The 24,933-nt window shown below is 39.7% G+C and overlaps 1 protein-coding gene across 2 annotated transcripts in view; it reads right to left on the minus strand.

The window, feature by feature from the left end:
- Positions 1 to 2,194: 2,194 nt before the first annotated feature.
- The window catches only part of LOC146636667 (sodium/potassium/calcium exchanger 2-like), a 43,334-nt gene continuing 20,595 nt past the window's right edge, over positions 2,195 to 24,933 (minus strand). Inside the window, exons 4-11 of one of the 2 annotated variants that reach the window (XM_085350981.1) lie at positions 22,441 to 22,455; positions 16,788 to 16,838; positions 12,391 to 12,489; positions 9,369 to 9,451; positions 3,590 to 3,724; positions 3,410 to 3,499; positions 2,932 to 3,098; positions 2,195 to 2,444 (exon numbers count right to left, since the gene is read on the minus strand). In XM_085350981.1, coding sequence (XP_085207107.1) covers positions 2,195 to 2,444; positions 2,932 to 3,098; positions 3,410 to 3,499; positions 3,590 to 3,724; positions 9,369 to 9,451; positions 12,391 to 12,489; positions 16,788 to 16,838; positions 22,441 to 22,455 — 890 coding nt within the window. Of the gene's footprint in view, positions 2,445 to 2,931; positions 3,099 to 3,409; positions 3,500 to 3,589; positions 3,725 to 9,368; positions 9,461 to 12,390; positions 12,490 to 16,787; positions 16,839 to 22,440; positions 22,456 to 24,933 lie in introns of both variants that reach the window. The other variant, XM_085350980.1, reaches the window with a different exon arrangement.

Consider the following 24,933-nt stretch of genomic DNA (forward strand, 5'->3'; position numbering starts at 1 on the left):
CACATTTTTAATCTGATGTTTAGCCTTAAAATGAATTCTTATGTTGTTTCTGTAATATTATGATAATAAAGGGCCGCCAGCTTTTTCCATCCACTATTGCAAAGAAATAAATACCTATTAAAAAAATCAAACACGTTTGTTATTTACAAAGTAAAACCAATGAGTTCCTAGTGTTTGTCTCTGAATGGGTGCATAAAAGTGAACGTCTATTCTAAGCTCCGCTGTACAGTCAGTGGGTAACCAGCCCGAACGCCTCGCATGCATTTCCCCGCACACATTCAGAGAATCTATTTACTACTATTTTACAGTTAACTCCTACTAAGCTGCTGTACAGAGGCTGTGTTGAGGTAAAGCAGGTGTTCCTGGCCAGCTCTAACAGGAAGGGGTTCGTTTTAGGAGAAATGGTCGCCCACTTTATGAAGTGGGGCTTTTTCTTTCTTTTTTTTGTATGTTTTTTATGTCTGGACAGGACAGCGAGGGAGGGCAGGGCACTGACGCATGATGGAGGGGTGTCTTTCAACACGACACACACTATATTGCTGTTGAGTCGATGATTTCCACATTCTATGCTTAAAGAGAGTTCGTGATTATGATTTATTTTCCCAGTATAAAACACAGATCGGGGTATATATTTATATATATATTTTTTTGCAGTTAGTTGCAAAACACGGGTAGTATGACCTCTATGAATCGTCATCGTGTCGTGACTTTAAATGCAGATTGCACACATGCACACAAAAGCACCTTTGATTAGAAAAGAAATTGCACAAGTTTGATAGATATCGTCGACCGTACAATGTTGACATTTTCTACATAGAGACTGAGCACTCGTTTGCATTAAGAAGTTATGAAGCATGTCTGGAAAGTATACATTTCGGTATACAACTTCTTAAATGTTGATTGGTATAATTCACCTCCAGGTGGCTTTTTTTTTTTGTTTCCTTTTTTTCCCTACATGCAGTTGACTCCTTGAAACTTCTACCCCAGGAGCTTAACTAGCCGGTGATTTGAGCCCAGTTCTACTGTGAACAAAGCACTACACACTGACTAATCTAAATCAATCATGACGCTTTAACACAGTAAAGTTATTTTCAAATGTATTATCTTGACATTGACTTTGTTTATGGATCTTTAATGAGCCTAAGTATTCATGCTTTTGTTTTTGCCCCCTTAACCAGTACAAGATATTGAAGGCTAGCATATGTAGCTAACTTTCATTTAGGCTTTTCTTTTGTTTGTTCTTGCCTTTGTCCATCGGTGCACGTGAAATGGAAATCTCTTTACAATCCTAATGTTTGCTCAATGGGTGAAGAAAAAAAGGAGCAGATTGTCATGCTACAGTTTATCTAATGCTACTAATGAATTAAAAAATAATAATTTAAAAGAAAAAAGGACTCATTCAGTGGTGAAAAATGACACCCTGACAGGGGGCGAGGAGAAGCTTCAACTCTGAGCACAGACAAGTTTGCAAGAAAGAAATAAGAAAATAGAAGTTCATCTGTCCTTCGCCGCGCTCCTTGCTGCTCAGGCGCGAAGCTCAAAAGAGAGTCGTCCCCATCGACCATTAAACAACATGTTTCGAAGAACACATTCATCCGCACGCTGCGCCGTTTCTCTCATTCATTAGTTCGTCCACATCACGATTCACTCACGACGTCTCAGTCAGTTCAACCAGTATGTGCTTTCAAATGTGATCACAAATTTGAGCTCAGCCGTATTTGTTGTTAAGAGTTTTAAACAGTGCATCTCACGTTTGTTTGTTTCTCCCCCCGAACTTCACAGGAGGTCATTCTTCTCAACCTACCTTCATTTCTCGTCTAGTTAAACTAATGGCATGCATAATACTTCTATATTTGGCATAAACCCATAACCCACCCACCCACCCAAACCCTCTACCCTACTCACCTGCCAGTGAAAATAACAACATATTTAAAATCCACTCTTGTTAAGCCTATGTTAAACCAGCCAAGCCGTAGTCTTGTCCCTTAATGGTTTAAGCGCTCCCCACCACCACCTGCTCACTGAAAATAAAGGGAGATCCCACAGTTTTCATTCATCTCTTGTACAGTTCTTCTTATTTGTCTTTTGTTCTCGGTGTAAAGGATCGCAAAGGGTCGGGTGAGACGGACAGCAGACAAATAGGATGGTTATGGTGGTGAGGGTGACGGAGGGGATGTAGGTCCCTGAAAGGTCCTTAAATAGTCACCGGGCAGCTAATGACCTTGTTCTCTAGCATGACACTGACCACCAGGAAGACGAAGTACAACATGAACATGATGAAGCCGAGCAGCTTGCTCATGCGCCACTTGCAGGCGGCGATGGAGATGATGACGAAGAGGAGCATGAGGAAGAGGAGCACGATTGCACAGAAGAGGCCGTTGGAGCTGACTTGCACCGGTCTCAAGCCTTTGAATAGGGACCAGAGGAGCCAGGGGAGCGGCAGTCTGCAAGTACACAAGCACACGATATGTTACAGGCTGACCACGTGAGCTGCTGAGAGCCGATAACAGCATGAAGATACGCGTCTATGTCCTGGATAAACTGACCCTTTAAATGATATATGCCTGTTTATAATTTAGTCTTTTTTCCGTCAAAGCTGCTTAACAAATATGCACGTGGTTGCCACATCTAACGCGGTACATTTGCTTTACTATCTTGTTGCTATTAGAAGAAATGATACAGGTTTAGCCACGAAACCGAACCTAATCTTGTGTAAAGACTTTGGAAATCAAAATTGCGCTGCAAAAATGTCATTACAGCCTGAAAGCCATCTTACTCCGGCCCATAGAGCCAGTAATAGTTTACTTATGATGCTACAGTAATTCAAGGCTTTGAGAGGAGTCATCGTCAGAGCAAAAAGTACTGCTTTCTCTGTGCTTCTCCTAAACATCACATACGGATCCCTACCCAGATCATGCTTGGATAACATACCCAACAGTAATGTCAAAGATGTTGGAGCCTACAGAGCTGGATACAGCCATATCACCCAGCCCCTTGCGTGCCACAATAACACTGGTGATGAGGTCAGGGATAGAGGTTCCAGCTGCTAATATAGTCAGTCCCATAATCTCCTCTGTAATCCCAATGGTCTCTCCAACCTGCAAAAAAGAAAAAAAAAAAAAAGAAAGCTAAGCTTTAGGGTAAATAAAAACTAATCTTTGTTCTGGCTATTTTTAATTTCCTTGTGCTTAGAAGCTGAAGGAGGTGATAAAAGTATCTCTGACAATCTTTGTTTTAAACAAGACAGCTGTAATTATGCGTGAGTGGATGGGAATGGAGGGTTATTATAAATGTCAAGAACGAGAAATGAAGGAAAATATATTTTGTAAGGATTATTCTTATATCATTAGGCTTTTGGGCTGCTGTTATGATCACATAACATCAGTTCTTTTTACAGAGTCTTGTGTACCTGATGGGCCCACCACACCATTAGGTAGGAGAATCCTGCAATCCAGCAGATGGCACCCAGGAATGTAATGGGGAAGAACTTCTTTGATGACTGGAAAATAAAAAAAGAAGGATTGAGCAGCACACGTACACACAGACACACGCACACGGCATTCTTGTTCAGGAGAATTTAGTCGCATACCGTTTTCCTGACGTCAGGCAGCGTTAGCCACAGGGGAAGGACAATAGGCATGATCAGGAGGTAGGTGAAGCGCTTGCGGCAAGATTCAGGCCAGGACAGGCTCAGAGGCTGGTCCTCTTCTTCTTCATCCTCAGCCTGAGAGCAGAAAAAAGGGAAGGAGATACTGGTCAAAATGTATCATTTTGAAAACAATATCAGGTGAACAAGAGGGAATAACTGAAAAATAAAAACATTGGAAGTGTCCCTTTTAGCTTCATATACTCACTACCCACAGAGGCAGGGATCAGTTTGACAACACCGCTGTTATGAAGGAATTCAGAAGTCAGCAGAGATTAATCGCAGGAACTGGATGTGTGCTACCATGACTTTAAAGGGGAGCCATTCTGCTCATTTCCATGTCTCTCTTTTCATTTTGGGAATTTACCAGGGTAGTTTTGCATGACTCGTAGCTGAAAATAATATGTCTTATACTGGACCATGTTGCAACCACATCGGATCATCCTCTGTCTGAAACGAGCAGTGTGATCTCCCGGAAAGCCCACTTTCTTTTTCTTCTGATTGGCTGCCCCTCATAAACCGGCTTCGTTTGATACAGAGCAACACTCAGAGATTTGATTCAAAATATAAAGTAGAAAACAGTCTGAAGAGTGGGCACTTGGCCTCATTATTTGAAACTTTGGCCATTGCAAGAGTATGACATAAATTTAAAAAAAACAAACACATAACAGGTCTACTTTAAGAGAGAGGTGGCTGTGATTTCTGAGACTCCACTGAACCTGAAGGGCTGAGTGTCAGCAGTCATCGGGGGCTCATCACTGCTGACTGGTGATGTTGGCTGCATCAGCAGATCCTTAGGGTGTGACTGGACGTGCTGCTGGAATGCCAAGTGAGACAAAAGTTGACGGCACCCTGCGATTCGCATGAAATCAGATTCCAGGAAAGATGACTAAATCATCATTTTATCTACCTTCTTACAGGCTGTCACTTAAACATCCAGGTAATAGTTAAATAGTACAACAACTAAGCTTTTTCTATTCAGAAAGATCCCAAGGTCCCTTAGCAACTAATTATAGAAGATGATAAGGAGCCAAGGGGACTTGCAGAGAACAAGTCCATGCACGCAGGCCAGACTAGAACATGTGAGTGATCTAAAATTCATCCCCTGCCCTTTTGAGAATAAATAGGTATAAAAACATGAAGTGAAGGGGTGCAGAAGATACACTGGGCAGAAAAACAAAGTAAAACAGATGCTGATAACAGATGTGATACGCTGGGTAGTAATTTTCTCAAGGAAATCATTTCAGGCCTTAACAAATTTAATCAGATCAGCTAAACAAGGCCACAGTGAAGCAGAAATCTTTAAAGATGGTTGCTGCACGAATCATGAATCATATGGCGCTTATCCTGCTGTGACAGCGACTGCTGTTGAGTATTGCCTGGTAACCTTGGTAATCAGAGCTGCCAAACAAAAGGGCTTGCATCACTTATGTTCAGCATTCTGATTTCTCCTCCTCTCCATATCCAGATGGCTGCATTGTTGTCTTTTAAAAGCTCTAAAAAGCAAAACAAAAACACCCGAAGCTTTGCAAAGATCAATTCTGGACCAAATCCACTGCTTTTAAAAGATGCAAAGATTGTTATTTTGGCTCACTGCAGAATCCAAAAACGCAGCAAAAGCTTCTTCTTATGTTCAATCACAATATTGACAGTCCACTCCACACGGTTTTGCTCTGCAGCTCTTTCATGGGCATGTTGACTGCATGCAGACTACTGTTTCTGGATGACACTGCTCACCATGAATCCAGCATTTGACTATTTATGATTTGCTTTAGTTGCTTTCTATGCTAAAGTACCCCATTGAGCTGGTGCTCCCAGGTCTAACTTGGTTCCTAAATGCCAGCCCCTTGGGGGCCTTTCCTGCCCTGTGGTGGCTCAGTTGGTAACACTGCCAACTCTGTGCTTAAAGGCACTGACTTTTATCAGACACCACAGAGCTGCGAGGGGAGGCGTGACATTTGCTTTTTTTTTTTCCTTTCTTCCTGGAGGGAAGCATTTGCTCTGGTACCCGGTGTGAGGCAACAAAGCTACAATAGTTGAAATGGTCAAAAAAAGTGCAGAACAGCTGCAGCAAGGCTGGAAATGCAAATGGTGCGTTTGCATTAGTTTAACCAGAAGAAGGAAAACACTGCTGATCTGACAGGTTCGCCTCCATGGGCATCTCCAGTTAATAAATAATGCAAGTACAATAATGGAAAAAAACACAGAGGAATTTGGTCTTCAAGTAAAATAATATCTCAGCCACAGAGTCGACAGATTATTGTTATTTTCATCAGCAGTGAATTCTGGGATCACACCTCTCTAGGCTTTTTATGTGCATGCACAGAAAGCCAGAGCAGGGATTGTTGCCAACAGATACGACATCCGTCAAATCACACACAGTATTAAAAAAAGAGTAGCTGGGGTGAAGACGGGTTGCAAAGCAGCTTGCAACTGCAACTGCAGGCAGGCTAAAGCAGCCTAAACTGCACGCCATATAGGTTATTGGGGTGTTTACGTGGATATCAGCTTCGCCGTGGGTGTGGGTCGATGTTGAAATCAGCTGATCTGAGGTGAAACGTCTAAATTTGTTGTTTTGGTTTAGGTTTTTGGGTTCAGAGTGTTCCATTGTGAGTGTTGCATTATTTTCTTGATTCAACTTTGAGTATCCAGGAATTGACAAAATGCAGCCATCTGTTTAAAACTAAGATGCTATGTGTAATTCACAAAGAAAGCCTCAAACACACACTGTGATTTGAAACTTCACACATTTCCATTCACTATTTGCCTGTCTGACAGCAGTGTCTCATTCTTCACATGAAACATTCATCTTCATAGATGCCCTAACAGCTGCAATGGCATGAATATTTTTTTTGTCCCCCACACGCACACACACAGGCTCCATCTGGATATAAAATTCTCATCCTATTTAGGAAAAGAAAAAGCAAGCAAATCTTCAAACTGAATGGTACTTCCACCCAGGAACTCCTGAACACTGTTTTTTTTTTTCACATCGCTTTAGTTGTGATAGAAGACGTAGGATGAGTCATGAGATCCCGTGGTTATGATTTTCTTTAGTTTTCCCGAATGTTATTTAAATAATTGATTACAGGAGCTTTATAAATATTCAAAATGTATGCTACTGAAAGCAGAAAAATCTAGAACATGTTGTTGCAGATAGACAATTGAGTGAGACATAGCTTTAATGTCACCATCAAAATTAGAACCAGATGCAGATTTTAAAATGAAAAATCTGCTGCTCAGAGAAAAATTACAGCACATGACTACTTTTCTTGGCTTGCTTCTCAAGGGTTTAGACAGTAAGTCGTGCAAAACTCTGCTGCAAATTTTAATTTGACCTTAACTATCTCCTTATTCCCCAGTCTTGGTTGCCAAGACATCCAGGAGGAACTGAACAATTAACGTGATGGGGCCTCTGGCGGCAATATGAAGGTGTGAGCTGTTTCCAGCTACTTCCTGGCTGACACAGGCAGGTGCACTGTGCAGGATCTAAAAATAACAGCATGTAGGAATCAAGAATGCCAATAAGCATCCAGGTCTTTCAAAGTTTGTGAATCATCACCTGAAAAAAAGGTGTTTTTAAACTCCATCTACCTGCTGTTCTGCTTCCTGCCAAACATTAATCACAAGAATATCATTTTTTTAGCATCATATCAGGTTATGATGTTATGATGTCTGTGTTTAGGAGAGGAAAATGTCAGGATCTTGAGACCATGCACTGATTTCTATAACAGAATCATGCCTGTTTTTAATGAAGTGTTTCCTGAGGATCCAAACCCATGAGATGCTCTGTAAGATGCTCTTTTTATACCCAATCGTGCTACCGAGCCGTTGCCATTTAAACTAAATAGTTTCATGTATTAGTTTTGTTTTAATTTAGTATTAGTATTTAAACTAATAAATTTAAAAATGTTTCTTCCGCTGTGGTAATGCTCACTTTTCCAGTTTTTTGCTCCATCAAATTCAAAATGAGATAATATTTTTCATTAAACTGTAAAATGTGTTAAACATTTGATATGTTTTATATGTCCTATTGTGAATAAAATGTTGATCTCTGAGATTGGTAAATTATTACGTTATGTTTTATTTACATTTTCCAGTATTAGCTTTGTACAGTATTATTTGTGCTTTTAATCAAGTAGGACTTCATAGTATTGTGGACACCACTGTATGCAAAGCTGCTTCACATATTACACTTTATACAATATATCAGATATATACATATATTTATATAATGAACTTTATGTACATTTCATACTAAATAACTAAATAACCTAAATTAAACTATACACTCTCTCAAATACAAAACTACCGCTGATGCACCAACACTTCTGTTGTATTTTTAATAATGTAAGTCCAGAATTTAAAAAGGAAAAAAAAAAAAAAACATGTTACTTCTTAGATTTTAAACTTTTCACGTGCCAGTGTTTTTTGTTTCATATTTATCTACCTTGTCTTTAAATTTTACACACAGCACGATGTTAGTAAAACTGTAATTTCGTCATGCTTATACATGCAATTTTCTTCAATATGAAAGACTTTTACAAATCTCTATGATATGAGATAAACTGGATAAAGGACTGGAAGCTTGAGGCAAGAAAAAATGCTTCTGAAAGAAAGCAGTCTGAGCCTGCATAATTGTTAACAGAATAAAAACTCTCTCCATATCATGCATTAATTGTAAAGGATAATAAAGGATAACTGGAGCTAATTTGTTCATGTGACGTTTGTGAGAATATCAACAAAATCGTTCCCATTTTTTCCCCTTTTTCCCCCCCCCAATTGCATATATATTTATGAAGAATGATTAGCCAAACCACTGATTATTACAACCAAAGCACTTTGGCTAATGCATGTCCTCCAGTTGGAGGAAACATTACAGTAATTAAAGACCACAAGCAACATCAGTTGAATGTCTCCTTGTAGTAAGTCGTCTGCCCAAAGAGACTTACAAGCTGTGTGATTTCCATCAAGCTTAGAGTTAAATATATTAGCACACAGTTCCTGTTATGTTTTCCTTTTCCTTTTTTCCACTATTGTTCACCCAGCTGAAACTGGCTGAACATTAGTTGGAACATTAGCAGGCTTTTGGGATTACTCTTGTTGATAGCAATTTAAAAGTTGAAAATCCAGCAGGATGACCGACACCCTCGCCTCCTCTGTCTGTTCTCCTCTCAGTGTACATATTTTGATTGGCTGCCCGGTTGCCGTCTGCTGGCTTGGCGGGTTGCTGCATCCCGCCGTCGTCGTTAATGCCAGCGATTCTGGTTCAGGTGCCGTTATGAGACTCGCTGAGCCTGGCCACACGTCAAAGACCGAGTGTGTGTTTGTGTTGACGTACGTGTGCGAGTGTGTTTGTTTCGAGCATCCAGTGGCGGGGAGCAGCAGGTGAGTGAGGAGTGTGATTACAGAACTCAGAGGGAGGAGGCGGGTCTTTGGCAGGTCTGGCTGAAGATGGAGGAACTCGCCCGAGTGCATGCTGGGAAATTATCAGCAGTAGTGACCTGTGCCATAGTTGCATGGTGCAACCTTTGCATCAATCACACTCAAGGTGGAACACAGACACAGATGAGAGGCATAAAATATTCATAAATGCCTCTCTTACTTTGATGTTTGTCTCACAGTTTCGTTGCCTTCTCACCCAGTTAGGTGGACAGGCGACGAACTGGTATAAATAGATTTTCCACATACTGCGATTTGTGAGTGCCCTTTCATTTCTTACCGTCTCCCCCTCTTGCCCTGCTGTTCCATTCATAGGTGGGGTCACCTCCACTTCCACACTGGAGCTGTTAGGAAGGTTCTTATCTGCAGGAAAAATAATGAATTAATATAATAATAATAATGAATTTGTTTTTGACAACTCTGAAAGACAAAGTGTTCGTTTTTATGGTCTGAAGAAAAGTGGACAAATCATTTCTGCATAGCAATTCTATCCAGGTAAAATGATTCAGCTCCTTTTTTAATTATTAGGGAATCCTCACATTGTGGTAAATAAAGTAAGTAAAGTTGTTTATATAGCCCTTTTTCTTAGACATAAAAGTCACAAAGTGCTGTAAAACAACTACAACACATTTATAATATCATAGAGAACCCTGTTAAAATAGAACAAAAATAAATGAAACGCATAAAGAACAACAGAAAATGTCAGCAGAAGGCCTGATTAAACAGAAAACTGTTGTTTAGTTAAGTAAATTATGAGGTGTGATCAAAATGTTCTACGACTGCACCTGTAAAAATAACAAAAACCTGTTTTTCCAGATTTGACTGAAACTCCCTCAAAGACACACCTAATGTTCCTGCTCTGTTTAGATTGCTCTCTAGAAGCACCATTCCCAACATGCACGTATGCTTCTGTATCACCTGAACTTCATGACCTGATCTGCCACCACTTGACATGAACATTGCAACATTTTCAATGGAAGAGTTATCGGGTCTCTCAGTCTTAGCTACAGACTCTGTCTTCATAGCCACAGTTTCTCATATTGAAATTTAGAACGCTGTAACACTACAGTTGATATTTGCTCTTCATGCAAGCAGTGAAGTTGCAAATGCTCATGTGCAAGTGGTGTGAATGCATCCTCCAGGGAAGTTTCCATGTACTAGTGCAGAGCTGCACAAGAAGCTGTCCATGAAGGGGGCAGCAGTCGTTTCTGCTTTTTATGCCCAAAAAGTTGTTGAACTTTTAATAACACCTTTTTATTCCAGGTCGTCTTTTTGCCAAATAACTAACCTTTATTTCAATCAAGTAACCGACTTAGCATTTCAGTACCAACATCTGTTTCAACCCTTATTTGCTTCTTTCAGATTTCTGTTTTGTAGTCAGAAGAAAAACACATTTATGGAACTGCTGGAAAGTTAGACCTAAATGTCATATATTTATTAAAAAAAAATGTTGTAACAACAGAAATAATGGCAAAAAGTACATCAAGGCACCCCCATGTGTGTGAACATACATGTGCATGTCTGAGGCTAACACTATCTCACCTTATCAAATGCTAGTGGCTGCTTTAAATCCATTTCAATTGAGGCCCGACTTACTTAACTTACCCTTATTAAAATACAAAGAGCCGAAAGCCATGTAATCAGATGATTAAACTATAATTGCTGTGGAAATTGCTTTAATCCAAGTATGGCTGTGATACAATTAGCAGATTCTCAGACAGATAATGTGCCTCGATACCACTTTGGTCCACCACATGACCTCCCTCCCTACCTTGCTCGCTCAGATGTGACAATATTACAACTAAAAATGTGATACCTGGACTGAGTCACAGTAAATATTCTTTTGCAACAACCTAAAAAGTGAAGTTAGCTGTGGTGACCACCAGTCGAGCACTTTGATCAAGAGGGTAATATGTTAATGTGGTGCGGTTAGCATAATTTTGCCTTGTTGATCATCAGCTATGTCTCGCTTTGATTCTCCTGCTTTGCCTCCATTGTGGCCATGAAAGTGTTTCCTCTGGCCTCCTGTTTGTTCTTTGGTCCAGCGCTCTTTGAAGTGAAAAACACAAATTACTTTTGGCAGTGACTGTGATTGATTAAATACTGCTTGAAGACAACGCTTGCAATCAATTTGGCTGCTCTTGATCATGTCGTGTTTGTTTAACAACAGATGATCGTTTCAGTAGGGAATCTAATAACTAACGCACATGAGCTCGGTTATTCTAGCGATACCCGCTTCTCCTTGAAGGTCGCGAGAGGCCAAAGCTGATCAGCGATCAGTGGACAGTGCAGACCTATTCATCGCTATGTTTTTCCATCAAGGCATGCCTTTACTGCACTGACAGCATGTTTGGGATCAAAGTCATTCTGAATAATTGTTCCACATGGAATTTCATGGTGGATTAATATTCTTTTTTGTTCAAAATTCTATAAATTTTGACAAGATCCCCAACACCACTGACTGAAATGGAACTCCAAACCATGACAGAGCCTCCACCGTGTTTTACAGACAGCCGTTACACTCCCTGTCGTAGCTTTCTCTTGAAATCCTGACCAGTTGCCACAGATGTTGAGTCCAGTTCTTGAGTAGTTTTGCTTATCTCAGCCTTTTCTCATCATTTCCCTTCCTTAAGTATGGCTTTTTGACAGCCACCCTTCCACTTACGCCATTTCTGATAAGGCTTCAGTGAACAGTAGACAGGTCAACTGATTTTTCCCATTTCTTTAAGACATAACTTTCAAATACTGTTGATCTGCGGCTGATGGTATTTGTAGGCCTTTCACTTCGTTTGTCCTCCATCTGCCCAGGTTCCTCAAATTCTTTTAAAGGACACGCTTTCCACCATGTTCAGATATATCAAGTTTAAGCTAACAGCTCTTTGCAATTCACCTTGATGGTGCAAAAATACAATTTTATTGCTGTAACACTGTTATCTTTGGCATTTTAGTAGATTCTGTTAGAGAAAAAGGGAATAAATCATGTGTTTTTGTGACAGGTTGTTAGTAACAAAGTATCTAAAGATGTAAAATTGTTTCTTTGTCTTATGTGTAGACACAATACTAGTTCATCGCTTGAGTTAAGATCCTGATTCATGGGATCCTTTGGAAATGGTCTTCCAAGGTCTTCCTTGGAAAGGAAAGGTCTTCCAAAGAAAAGAGACACTTTGGGAAATATCAGACCGACATAAAGACTGACATTTTTTTATTGTACGGACAATTTTGAGCCAGAAAATAAACAAAGGTATTTCCTATGATTTCATACTACTGCAATAAGATCTAAAGGATATTAAAGTTTTATTTACCTGAACGACTCGCTACTCCATTGGCCTTTTCACTATCCTCCACTTGGCATTTCTTTTTAGCAATCTTGTGCAGAATAGACGCCTTCTCTCGAAATTTACCTGCAAAGAGGAAACGAAAAGAGAAAACACAACACTGGTCAAATTCGGACCAAAGCGCCGCGTACCGTACCATCCACAAAGCCTTTCGGCCTCGTCCCAGTCAGCGCTCCTTCGTTGTCACCTTCGACCCCAGATGGGTCGCGTTTCAAAAGCACAGAACAAACAGGGTGGCGGCTTTACACAAAACTGCAGTTGCAAGAACACATAGTCAATATGACATAGCATATCATATACTGATGATCCTGCAATGTCCTGGTCCTTGGCGGAGGCGAAGCAGAGAGAATCTCTTGTGAAAAGATCTGCCTTCTGGAGCTCAGATTAAGTCCTGGTCTTGTTCGGTTCTCATTTCAGATCAAAAAGTCACAAGAGATGCCAGAGGCTAGCAGGGAACTTAAAAGCAAACAAAAGTTCGGGACGGCATGTCACAAATCACAAATTTAAAGATTCAAGAGGCTGTGTTCAAATTTTTAATCCAGGAAGCAACTAATTTGATCATTATCACAGCTAATCTCTTACTCCAAGACAAAAAAATTATCATAACTATAAATGTAGAGAATTTGAACAGATGTTTCTAAAACTGCTGGTACGTATTAGTTTGTAGATAACATTAATTGATTCTGTGAAACCATTTTGTAATGGTGTGATGCAGTGGACTGGATTGAAGCCTTGACCTTGTGGCTCATATAATTTGTGTGCATTCTTGATATTGTAAATAATGGCTCATCCAAGGCAATTTTAATCACTAGCAATAACTGAGGAGCAATAGAGTTTTGATAAAATCCCTACAGCCTGAAATCCCCCCAAAAGACCACAAATATAGCCTAGAAACAAGGAGAAATACGATTCCAGCACCAAGTTGTGCAGCTTCCAGGTCAGAGTTCAGCAGTAGTGGTTGCTCTCAGTATTTATTTATTTTATTTTTTTTTTTTTTTACACCAGCCTGTAATATAAGAGACTTTATCCTATGCAGCACGTACTTTCTGTGCGCATCATTAATCGTTGTGCTGTCGTGCATCCGTGCTTAATTTAACTGTGCGTGTCAATCCTTCCCTTTTCTCCTGCCTCATCCAAATCACCCGGCTGCAATCAATGCAAAAGATTTTTTTTGTTTCATTTTACAAATGCATGGCTGATTCGTCAGTGCTTGACACAGTGATGCGTCAATACGAATACTCCGCCCAGCCATGTGAACGCTGTCTGTGACCTTCTGGCAAAATCATTAACCACCCTAAGTCACCGTCGGCCGCCTTCGTGCCTCCTCTGTCTCACTCTACATTTCTCTATCACCTCGGATTTTCTCAATCATTCGTCTTTGGCAAACACCATCTTTCTCTCACTTTGTCTTTTTGTTGTTTGGCAACGCTCAGCCCCTCCCTGCCCTTCCTCCACACACATGCGCACAAATACACACACATACACTCCCGACTTTCACAAGACAGAATCACACATTCCTCTGTCTTGACGACACTCACCTTAGGCGGTCATTGTCAGTTAGTTGTCTTAGCGAGTGTGTGTTTGTGCGCGTTTATTCATGGATAAGTGGGTGTTTATTTATGGATGGGGGAGTCTGAGATCATCATCTTGTTACTTGGGCATAAAACTGACAGGGTTGTGCTTTCTGCTGTAGGTATGCAAAAGAAATGCTAAAAAAACAAAACACTGGCGTCATGTTTCAGATCTAACTTTGAACATACTTTGATAAAGACCTGTGAAAGCAAAGAGCCGTTACTACAGAAGCTGCAAGAAGAAGGAAGTTTATCATTTTAGATACATAATCCACAGAATCTGAGATCACCTCAGCAAGTTAGCTTTAGCAGGAATCTAGCTATTTATTTCTCTCAGTTATCACTGGTATTGTAACAAAGTATAAAGAAACTTGTTTAGGTGTTCTGATTCTTTATTTATTTAATTGTTTGTTTGTTTTAACGAATGTGCAAATTAAAGCAATTAAGTGGATCAGATAATTGGTTAATTATTCGAATGAGCAATCAGTTACCATATACCGTTGTGTCTTTTGTTGTCTGATGACATCACACCATTTCTTTTGCCTTTCCACTCCTTGAAGTATGTTGCATGTACTAGTAGAAGGCTTTCAATCCTCAGGCTGTGTAAGTGTGCATGTTAAGCTCAGTTAGTGATATGGCAAAGGTGGCAGGATTTATCTTGTGGGAAGATGTGTTTTAATTAGTGTCATGGTTATAATTTTTAGATATTGAAAAAGCACCTCCAGGCCTCAGTCACACAGGCGTAGAGACCAGTCAGTGACCCCACGGCAACCTCTGGTCACTTCAGAAAATGTGTATTCCCCAAGTTGCAGGAAAGCGGTTGTTGGAGGTTGGTGGCTGTCGCCACTCAAAAACAGGGAGCTGAAAACAAAAAAACCTTCTCATGATTGGCTTGGTCAGAATCAGACTGGCGCAGTCGCTCACAGTTTGTGTGGAAGACGTCGACTTGTCTGCAAAAACTTGACATTTACTCTCAAAGCTGAAAATAAACCGAAAATGAAAAACATTCACCTTCAAAGTAAAAGCTTTGCCTTAAAACGTCAACCACAAACAATTTCAAAAGGCGACTTTGCATCACATTTTTCAGTTTCACTACAGCTTAGCAAGTAGTTTGCAAGTATCTGCAGGCAGTTTGGCGTCTTCCATGGAAACTTCTTCTCACCCTGGAAACCTACTAGCAACCAAAGCAATCACAAAGACGTTTTTGGTGTAGCATAGCAAATCTCTTTGCAATCAGTTTCACACCCGCTGGTTGTGGAATACACACTTTTTTCTAGTGACTGGTGGTTTACAGAGTTTCAATTAAGATCTCTAGACCTGCTCCAATGTGGTTTTGTGAATCAATTTCACAGGAAATACATAATTTCCCCTTGCAACTAGTGGATGCCACAAGGTTGTTGAAAGGTCTCTAGGCCTGAGTGATTGAGGTCTAAGCTCAACTAGTTACAAAGGTGGCGAGGCGATGTTGAGGAGGAGGAATATGCAAGTGCTACAGCTCTGAAGCGGAAAGATTTTAGTTAGCTGTGATGAGGAAAATTAACAAGCTTGTTGTCACCATGAACTCACCATGAGGTAAAGTTAGTATACTCAGAGGTTAAACTGGACAACATAACCAGCTTACTAGAGATTACTATAAAGTTAAATCTGGTAAGATAAAATAAAACATGAATTTTCTCAGCAGCTAACATTGTAACGCAACACATTACCCTTTAATGACAGTGATATTCAAAACTAATAAATTGCTTTTAAAAGTAAAGCTACCAAATGCAGTTTATAACAATTTTTTTTGCCATTTCCACCTTATTTATTGTTATTTGGAAACAGAGCTTTTACTTAATATGGTTACATTTTTTGATTTTTTTTAACGCAAATTTTAAAAATGTGTTTTTCTGTCATTTTGTTTTAGCATAAAAGCACAAATATCAAAAATAACACTCCACCCAAATTATAAATATGTGATTGCTATGTATGGGAAATGTATGTATTGCCATCTTAAAGGAATTTTAAAAAAAAATTAAAAAAAAAAAAACACAGTTAATGTTTAGTTAAATTCTTTAACTTAAAAAATATTTAACAACAAAAAGACCAGTTTGTGAAGTGTGGGTTAAAAAACGTTGTCATTTCTGCCTGTTACACAACCACTGGGTGGATTAGTCACTCCAGTTTGCCAAATTCAGAAACGTTGCTTCTGGTGCAAGTGTAACCTCGAAGTAAGTGCTGGGGAATGGATGATGTGCTGTATTGCTCAGAGACGCAGATGGGTAACAGGGAAAAACAAGCAAAGACGAGAAAACATTAAAAAGACCTTGTGTGTTTTCTGAATGCAATATTGGCCGTGTAAGTGTGCGTTTGTAGTTAAACCAGCCTGCATTATGCATGTCTTAATTTACACAACGTCAAACAAAAGAAGCAAATTTAGAAATTTTCAGAAAATACCTAATAAATAAAATGTCATAATAACACTACACACAGTAACACACAATATGTATGTACATATTCGTAGGGGAAAAAAATATAAAAATGTGCCAAAAACCAAAAATGGGAACAAAAAGTACAATAAAAAAAAAAAAAAAAATGGCATGGCTACTATGATTTGCACTTATGCCAGTGAAATCTCAGCGAGATTATCAACTTAAAGCAAAATTATGCAAACTGTGTATCACAGGCAAAAAAATAAATAAATAATAATGGGGCTGGATGTGTTGCTTCGTGATGAAGATGGGGGAGTATAAAAACAAGAGGGATGATAGAAGCTGTCTCAAAGAATCAAGTAATGAAAACTTTCAGGCTTACCTTCCTCAGTCATTGAGTGATAATATTTTAGTTTCCCATAAGTCCCAAGCTCTACAACATCACAGCAAAAGACAAGGGTAAGGCAACAAACACACAGAGAAAAGGAAAAGAGTGAACATGACAGAACAAGACAGATCTGCTGGTTCTACTCACATCACATTCTGTACAGAGTCACACAAGAAGCACAAGAAGTCACATACAGAGAGACAAAATCTCCCCAAGTCATCACTGCATAAGTGCAAAGACAAAGCAAGGACTCAACTGCAAATACAAAACATCAAGAGTCTTTCAGCAACTCAGTCTGATAAAGAGCCTGCCAACGGTAAAGGGAGGGGGAAGGGGCAATCAGTATACCACCATTAAAAAAAATGATCAGAGGTTCATAAAAAGATATATTGAAAACAAACAGAAGAGGACAGTCGGAAGAGAATATACTGGGTCAACATGCAACAAAATGATGAGTCCTCCTCTCCTCTGCGCACAAGCTTATTCAGGGGCTTGATGATTCGGCATTTTATTCCCACAATGAAACCCGAACAATTAATTTGATTCCCTTACTGCTGCAGTTCTTCCATGCTACAGTAAATAGACAGTCAGCACATCGGCATGATGAATTAGCTGGGAATTCAAACCTGCAGCAACAGCTGAACGTGAAGCAGCTGAGCAGAGGACACCGGACCGCAGACTTCTGCCTCCCACGCTGTTTCAACAATAAATGGCCAAAAAAAGCGATGATTCGCTTTAAATAGAATAGTAAGTTTATGTTACATTAACTAGATAAACTAACTTAACTCCAGACAGTAGTTATATTCCCTTCTGACCAGAATTAACAATACAGGTCCAGAAGTCAGCACACATTACTGAGATTTATGGAATCCATCCATCCATTTAGCCACTTTCTTAACTGCTTGTCCAATTCAGGGACACGGGGCCACTGAAGCTTATCCCGACTGACTTTAAGATTCATATCTTTTTAATTCATGAGCCACTATTTTCCAGAAGCTCTCTCTGCATGGGGGTTTGTCTTTCTGCGCCACATGCAAATTCAGAAAAAGCAACACCAACCAATTAACACCAAGCAAGACCAACTTGTCCTTAGTCTCCGTTCTTCTTTAGAAACTTTTGATAATGAAGCCAGGCATGCTTTCCTCTTCTGCCTGGCTTCAAGAATATGAGAGTCATCCTATGAGGTAATCTGGCATATCCACAGACATTCATGGTGGCATTGATAAATGTCATTCCTTATCACCTTTTGCACTCATACAGCCAAGTATCATCACAGGCTCACCTCCATGCTTCACTACTGGGAGCACGCATTCACCGTTAGTGGTCCTAGCCCCCCAAGCGTGCCGAAATCCATCTAAGCTGAACTCATTTATCTTGCTTTCATCTTACTGGAGCATGTCTTCCCGATATTCAACAGGCTTCTTCTTTTAAGGATATTTATCAAAGTTCGATCTCATAGTTTTCTGCCAAAAAGTAAGTATTGTTAATCAGCAGTTGCCTTCTGATCGTGTAAGCTTTGACAGAAACTCTGATTTCCAGCAAACTCAGAATTCCTTTGACAAATATGAAGCAATTGCCTTGATCTTCAGAGCTAGACTGTTCAAGTTTTTTTTAGAAAGAAAGCCATTGAGACTCTGATTAGTGGTACTAAGGCTCCCTCTATATCCCTTGATTACTGCTGCTGTGCTTCTACTTATTTTTAGCAATGCACCGATCTTCCTATATACTTTTACATCTTCACGAAATCTCACAACCAGACTTTTAAATTCCCCTTCCTCGTTTCCTCTACCCATGTATTTCAACTGGTGTTTTAACCTGTATGTCAGGTGGTAAAATGTTAAATAAAGCCATTCACAGTATTTGCTTTTGATTGCTCATAAGAGGAAATATTCTAGATCTTTACATTTTTATCCACCATGCAAAACAAATTGGTCTGGTTCCAAATTCATTCTACATACTATACTGATATCACCCCCAAACATACAGTTGCAAAAAACTATTCTCAGCACCAACAAAAATAAAGAGCCCTGCAGCACATGGCCACCACAAGGTCTGATGTTCACATCATGGAGCCAGTCTGGGATTACATAAAGACTGGGAGCACATGAAACAGCTTGAATCCTGAACCATCACAAAAAACTACCTCGAAAAGAGCGTGAGCAACTATTTTCAACTAAAGAGAACATGGCATGTTCTACTAACTACAGCAAGTTTAACCAAACGTCATCATTGGAAGGACCTCACTGGCAACAAAGTAGAATAACATGTACCTTTTCATTAAAGCTATTCTTGGAAATCTTTCTGTTTGCTGATGTAAAATCCACTCTCCTGTTTCAAACAGCCGTTAGACTGAATCATCACGGTGGCTAATCTCGTTGACGAAGAACCAAGAAGCTGTTTCAAACACTATTTTTTATACAGTGCAAACAATGGGCTTGGAACAAGACGAAAAACTTCCTTTGAAACACTACCATTAAACCACATGTCATTTACAAATAATTTAAACGTTTTAAATCACTTTGTCCTTTTATGCCTCACTTATTGTGCTGCTGTGTTTTTGTCTGACCTTTATCTGACCTCTTTATCTGATTCAGCTGACGGTACTAAGTTGATATTTTTGACCAGGTCTGCCTGTTAACAGAGGCTAGTTCCCAAATAAGTTAATATAAACCTTTTGGTTAACCCTAACTTTGCAAGTATGCCATGTAGTAGGCATCAGTACAATAAGCACTTTATATGTTCCCACCCACATGCCTACATCGTTCACACTAATATCCGACAGTGGGCGACCACTCTGCTAGTGTGTGAGAGGATTATGGTGAAAATCTCATGCCAAATGTGAGACTTGGCAGCCATGAAAACACAATCTAATGAGATGAAATCACATTTCATTGCAAAATGCCTTGCTCATATGCGGTGCTACTTGACAAGCGTCTCAATCCCATATCGTTATATTATTTTTGGTTTGAAGTACACTACCACTCTACGTCCAGTCTCTACAAAGCTGCCCTGAGGGCAATTATCCCCAGACACAATCACTGCCTGCACGGTCCACCCGCTGTAACTCCATAGAGAGAGCGAGGCTTGTTGTTGTTGTTGTTTTTTACCAAGGGACCTCTTGTCCTTGTGGTGTGACCTCTAAACCTCTGGTGAGCCATGCGTGAGAGTGTGCGTGCAAGTCCGCTCCGTCTGCTGGGGGTTGGAGTGTCAGGGAAATTCACAGCCTGTGCAAAAGCAAAAAGGCTTTTAGCATTGATTCTTTCACCCACCCAGTGCGGGGTGGATCAGAGGGCATGGGAGGGGGTGTGACATATGCGTAGTATTTGATTACGTTTGAACAGAGGCCGGTAACTACTTGGTTACAGTTTTTATGCTAAACTAAATTACATTAACTTTATGTCTATGGCTCCTACGGCAACAGCAAGAAATCAAGTCAAACTATCTATCAGGGGTGTCAAACATAAGGCTTGGCGGCCATAATCGGCCCGCCAAAGACTCCAAACTGGCCTACTGGAAAATATGAAGAAGAGCGCAGATTTTCCTCCCAAAGCTTTTCATACAATACCAAAGTACCTGATTAATAGCTAAAAATTCAAATGACAGGAAACTTTTTTCACTATAACTATAGAAATATATTATTTTTACAGTGGGTCCACAGTAAAAAAAAAAGAAAGAAAAATTAACAAAAACTTAGCTAAGAGAATTATTTTCTGTAATTTTATAAATTTATTTCATCCATTTACTCCAGCAGCATTTCTCTATTATGTCGAAAAAGTGAGATGTGCTGTTGAAATTGCACTTCTGTTTTTTACATGACGCTATCTCAGGGATTCAATGTGTAGTTAAACTTCTTTACACTGACAGAAAGGAGGTTTCACTCGTCTAGCCGGCGTAAGGTCTAAGTGGGCTGCATGTGGCCCACAATGTAAAATGAGTTCACATTCCTGCAGGATATGAAACAATATCTCTTCTGATTATATTCTACAGTAAATATGTTAACATGTCATCTTATATTTCAGCTTTCTTTTATGTTTTATGAACATTGTTAAGTTGATACAAAAAAAGATCTAACCCAAAATGTCAATAGACTATATCTGCATACGTGGAAAATATATTTCCGTTGCCCAAGGGGTGGTAGGTCAGTGACAGTGAGTGCATTATTGAACCATGTAATCGATGGTCTGGGTCACGGCACAGACAGTACTGCTGGCAGGCAAGGCAGCTATGTGGGGAAAACTGGAAATGCTTGCTGGAAGAATGGATTAACCCTCATGCTAAATGGCTGTTTTAATAATAACTGCACTGAAAATTCAGACCCTCGTGTAATTTAAGGGGTGTTTTCTGTAATTCGGTACAAACACACACGTGGACCTAAATTGTTGCCCTTTGGTAATTTTCTTCTATACCAACGTCTAAAACTTTAAAGAAAACAACCCCTTTGGTCTCGCTAGGTTACTGAAAAAACAGGCTGTGTGCTGAAATGATTGTTTTTTTAGTTGACCCAAATTTAGTGAGTTTGTCTGTTATTTGCTCAGCCTATGCAAAACTTCCCGTCTACCTCAGGAAAAAAGCCTAACAAGATTACTGAGGTCAACTGCAGCTATGGAAAAGCACAGACTCAGTACCACAGTTCAGATCTGAGAGTGATACATTTTACTGAAGCACGCAGCCTGAATTCTGAGTACTGTTTTGGGAAACTTGTTTCAGCAGTCTGCTGAGGGTTCAGACAGTAGAGTTAGAGCCACTCTTCCCTTCTCCCACCCATTCTCTCTGAGTAGTTCAATATTTGATGCCACTCCTAAGTGATATTGTTTGTAGCTCCACACTGATGGGAAAAAAAAAAAAAAAGATGCTGGTCCTTGTGCCCAGAACTAAGTGTACCAGACTAATACAATGTTCCCTGCAATGAAAAACATGCACGTTCTAAGGTCTATTATTAAACTGTAGGAGATTCACCTCAACAACATCAAGAAAGCTGCTGTTTTTTTAAGCTAAATTTAAATGCTGATAGTTTTTTGTCCACAGCTTATTGTAAAATGCTGCACAAAGAAACACTTTCAGTCCACTGGTTAATTGCTCCATATAGCTTAACCAGAATTCTGACCACGGGGATATAAAAAGGGCTGAGAAATCAACTGACAGCATTTCGCCGTCTTCCAGATAGGCCGTTTCATGACCTAAGCAAAAGGCTGACACATTTACTCTGTCTCTTTCCCACAGCAAATTCTGTCTGCTTAAATATCTGCTTAGCCTCACAGACCTAGAGTGACATACAATGTTGACAGGAACACCCAAAGCACTTATTTTGGGCCTCAACGTGTCTCACAAAAAACAGCACTTATAAAGCTAAAAATCACAAAGGAGTTCATAAGAGGAGAGAGAGGATTAGGGACGATGGGGAAAACAATGTAGAAATGGTAACAGAGGGTTTCCAGGGAAAAAGCACCCACAGGAGAGAATGAGATATCTGAAGAAGAGAGTCTGCAGGGATGGTACGGTACAGAATTGACATACAGCACATCGGCGCTTAGGAAATGTATACATAAGGGACACACTGGGCACAAGAGTTGCCTCCAGGCTGTTGGAATGAGAACAAACATATTGTTTTGGAGCAGGGGGAGATACAGAAATTAGAGGAGTAACTCACCAGAGTCAGCAAATTCTGAAGGGACAGTAAACGAAAGAGAAATAAGAAGACAGAAACAGAGACAAGATAAATCCAGGTGATATTTAGTCCAATAGCGAACATTTAATCATTGATAGGTATTTCCAAGATGAGAAAGGGTTGTGTTAAATTAAATGTCATTAGCTCTTCATTCATGGCATTAAATTAACTCAAAACTTGTTTTGGACGTCTTTGCAGAGAGTTAGATGAGAAAGTAGGTACTACTAGCATTAAAAGGGACAGAAGGAAGGAGATGCTAGCTTAGCTCATGTAGCATGTAGCTCATGTAGCATGTAGCTCATGTAGCATGTAGCTCATGTAGCATAGCTAAAAAAAAAACACTGTTACTGTTATCCTATGTGTAGCTATGTCCTGTTAATAACAAATAAATATGAGTGCAGTTATTCTCATCTAACTCTGGGCAACAAAGTAAATAATCATATCCCCATGATATGACAGAAACATATACATTGCCACACATAGATTTAAAATCTTAGGTTTTACATGTTTAGATATAAAATGCACTTTGCAATGAAGGCATACGCTGAAGAAACAACACAGATAGATTATATTCAAACTACTTTTTGTGGTCACTACAGACAAAACAGAGCAGAAGAAAGAAAGCTCTAACCTAATATCCTCAAATTAAACTTGTCTTCCCTTGAAAATATGATTTATATCATATCGTTGCTGTTATTTGCTTTTTGTCCCCATAATGTGTAAAAACACTTCAGTCCCCACAATGTTTGCAATACAAGGACCACACACACACACGGACACACACATCTAACAAACTCTAAATCACTAAAACTCTAATAACCAAAAGCTAACCAGCTCTCAGTACTGGCACAAGAACCTTTCAGCACTGAAGCCTGAACAACTTATTTTGAGAAATGCGAATGAAAAATGTATGGAAGGAGCCCTGCCAGCTCCCCACGTCCCTGCTGAGCTACACTTAATGCCTAAGAGCACACAAGGACACACAGCACAAGCCTCCAACTAAAATGGATGCACCTGTTCGTCTTCTCTATGCCGTAAGCTCACCCAGTAAACGCTCCTTTGCATTAATGATGCCAGTAAATGTTTATAGAACATATTTGCTCATCTCCCAATAGGGTCTGTCTTGATTGGGCCTTCGCAGTCCTGCAGCCAATGAAGTTGTTAAGCGTTCCAAGGAAATGAGGCCTCTGATAAGTGCTTTTTCAGATGTACTTAAGTCTGTACTTATCACGGGTACATGTCCATTGGAGTACGAGGAAAACTTTCCGATGTGCTACATGGAAATTTCAAAATAATACATGCAAATCATCGGAAGCCCAACGTGTTGCTTTTGTTCTTGACAATAATGAATTCATTGATTGTGTCATGTCACACTGTAGCTGTTGTTTCAGAGAATTAATTTCCAGCCGTTAATTTGCCAGAAGACCTCATCAATCAAATTTGGTATGTCCTGCCATCTCGGCTGCTTTCATACTAAAGTAGGTTTGACCATTTTAAAAACTTTTTTTTTTGGCAAATGGGAACTTATTTTGGACACAAATAAATAAATCAGTTAAAACAAAGAGAAAACAAAGAATTCAGTTCATATCTTGCACGCATAACTTAGCTTAACTTAGTAAATACTACTATTAGATGCCTTGAAAAAGACACTAAGAGGACCCAACTGGGTGGATTATGTGTAACATGTACATATATACATGCATGCATACACAACAGTGGTCTTACAGACTTGCCCTCAGGCTGTGATTTACCATTAATCACTACGATGGGATGATGAATACACTCAGAGACAGGACGCCTTGGGTTCAGTGTACGACAGCAATTTGATGCATGTTAATGGGCACTTTAAGGCTTATTAATCTTTCCTGAGCTGACTCATTCCAAGCTTGGCTTTCAAGCAAAGTAAAGTCATTTCAGAGAAAGCTGAAATTCCTCTGGACTACAGAGCAGCCAATTGCTAATGCAGTCCTATCAATCCAGAAGGAAAATATTTATTCTGTTTTTGTGCTAACACACATTGCTGTAGGACCTATGAGATATTTTACTGTGTATTGACAGTGATGCTTTTTTTCAGCCAAACAAACCAAACTGAATGTAAACTTTCATGAAAACCAAAAAGGTGGAAGAAAAAGATGAGGAAAAATGACATCGGCTAGTAAGATGGATTCAGCATTTAACATTAATATTCATTTTTAAGGATTAGGATTCGTCACCCTCCTCAAACCCCTGCTCCCTGTTTGCTTTTCATAAACATTTTCCCTTCATCACGTTCAGGATGGGTTGAGAATGACACCGCGCCTCACCCGGCATATTAACATATTCATCCCCTGTGCCGAGCACTGACGCTGACGCCTTTTTTAAACGTTTTTCTTAGCTAAGCTAATGGACTTGGATTAAAGGAGAACGGTGTTTCACCTCAGCCCCAAGTGCACTTTGTCTTACATGGACCGTTTTTTTTTTGTTTGTTTTTTAAAT

Source organism: Diplotaxodon limnothrissa, linkage group LG3 (genome assembly GCF_057381915.1).
Source record: "Diplotaxodon limnothrissa isolate DT_005_m linkage group LG3, D_limnothrissa_male_GT1.1, whole genome shotgun sequence".
NCBI classification, from domain to species: domain Eukaryota; kingdom Metazoa; phylum Chordata; class Actinopteri; order Cichliformes; family Cichlidae; genus Diplotaxodon; species Diplotaxodon limnothrissa.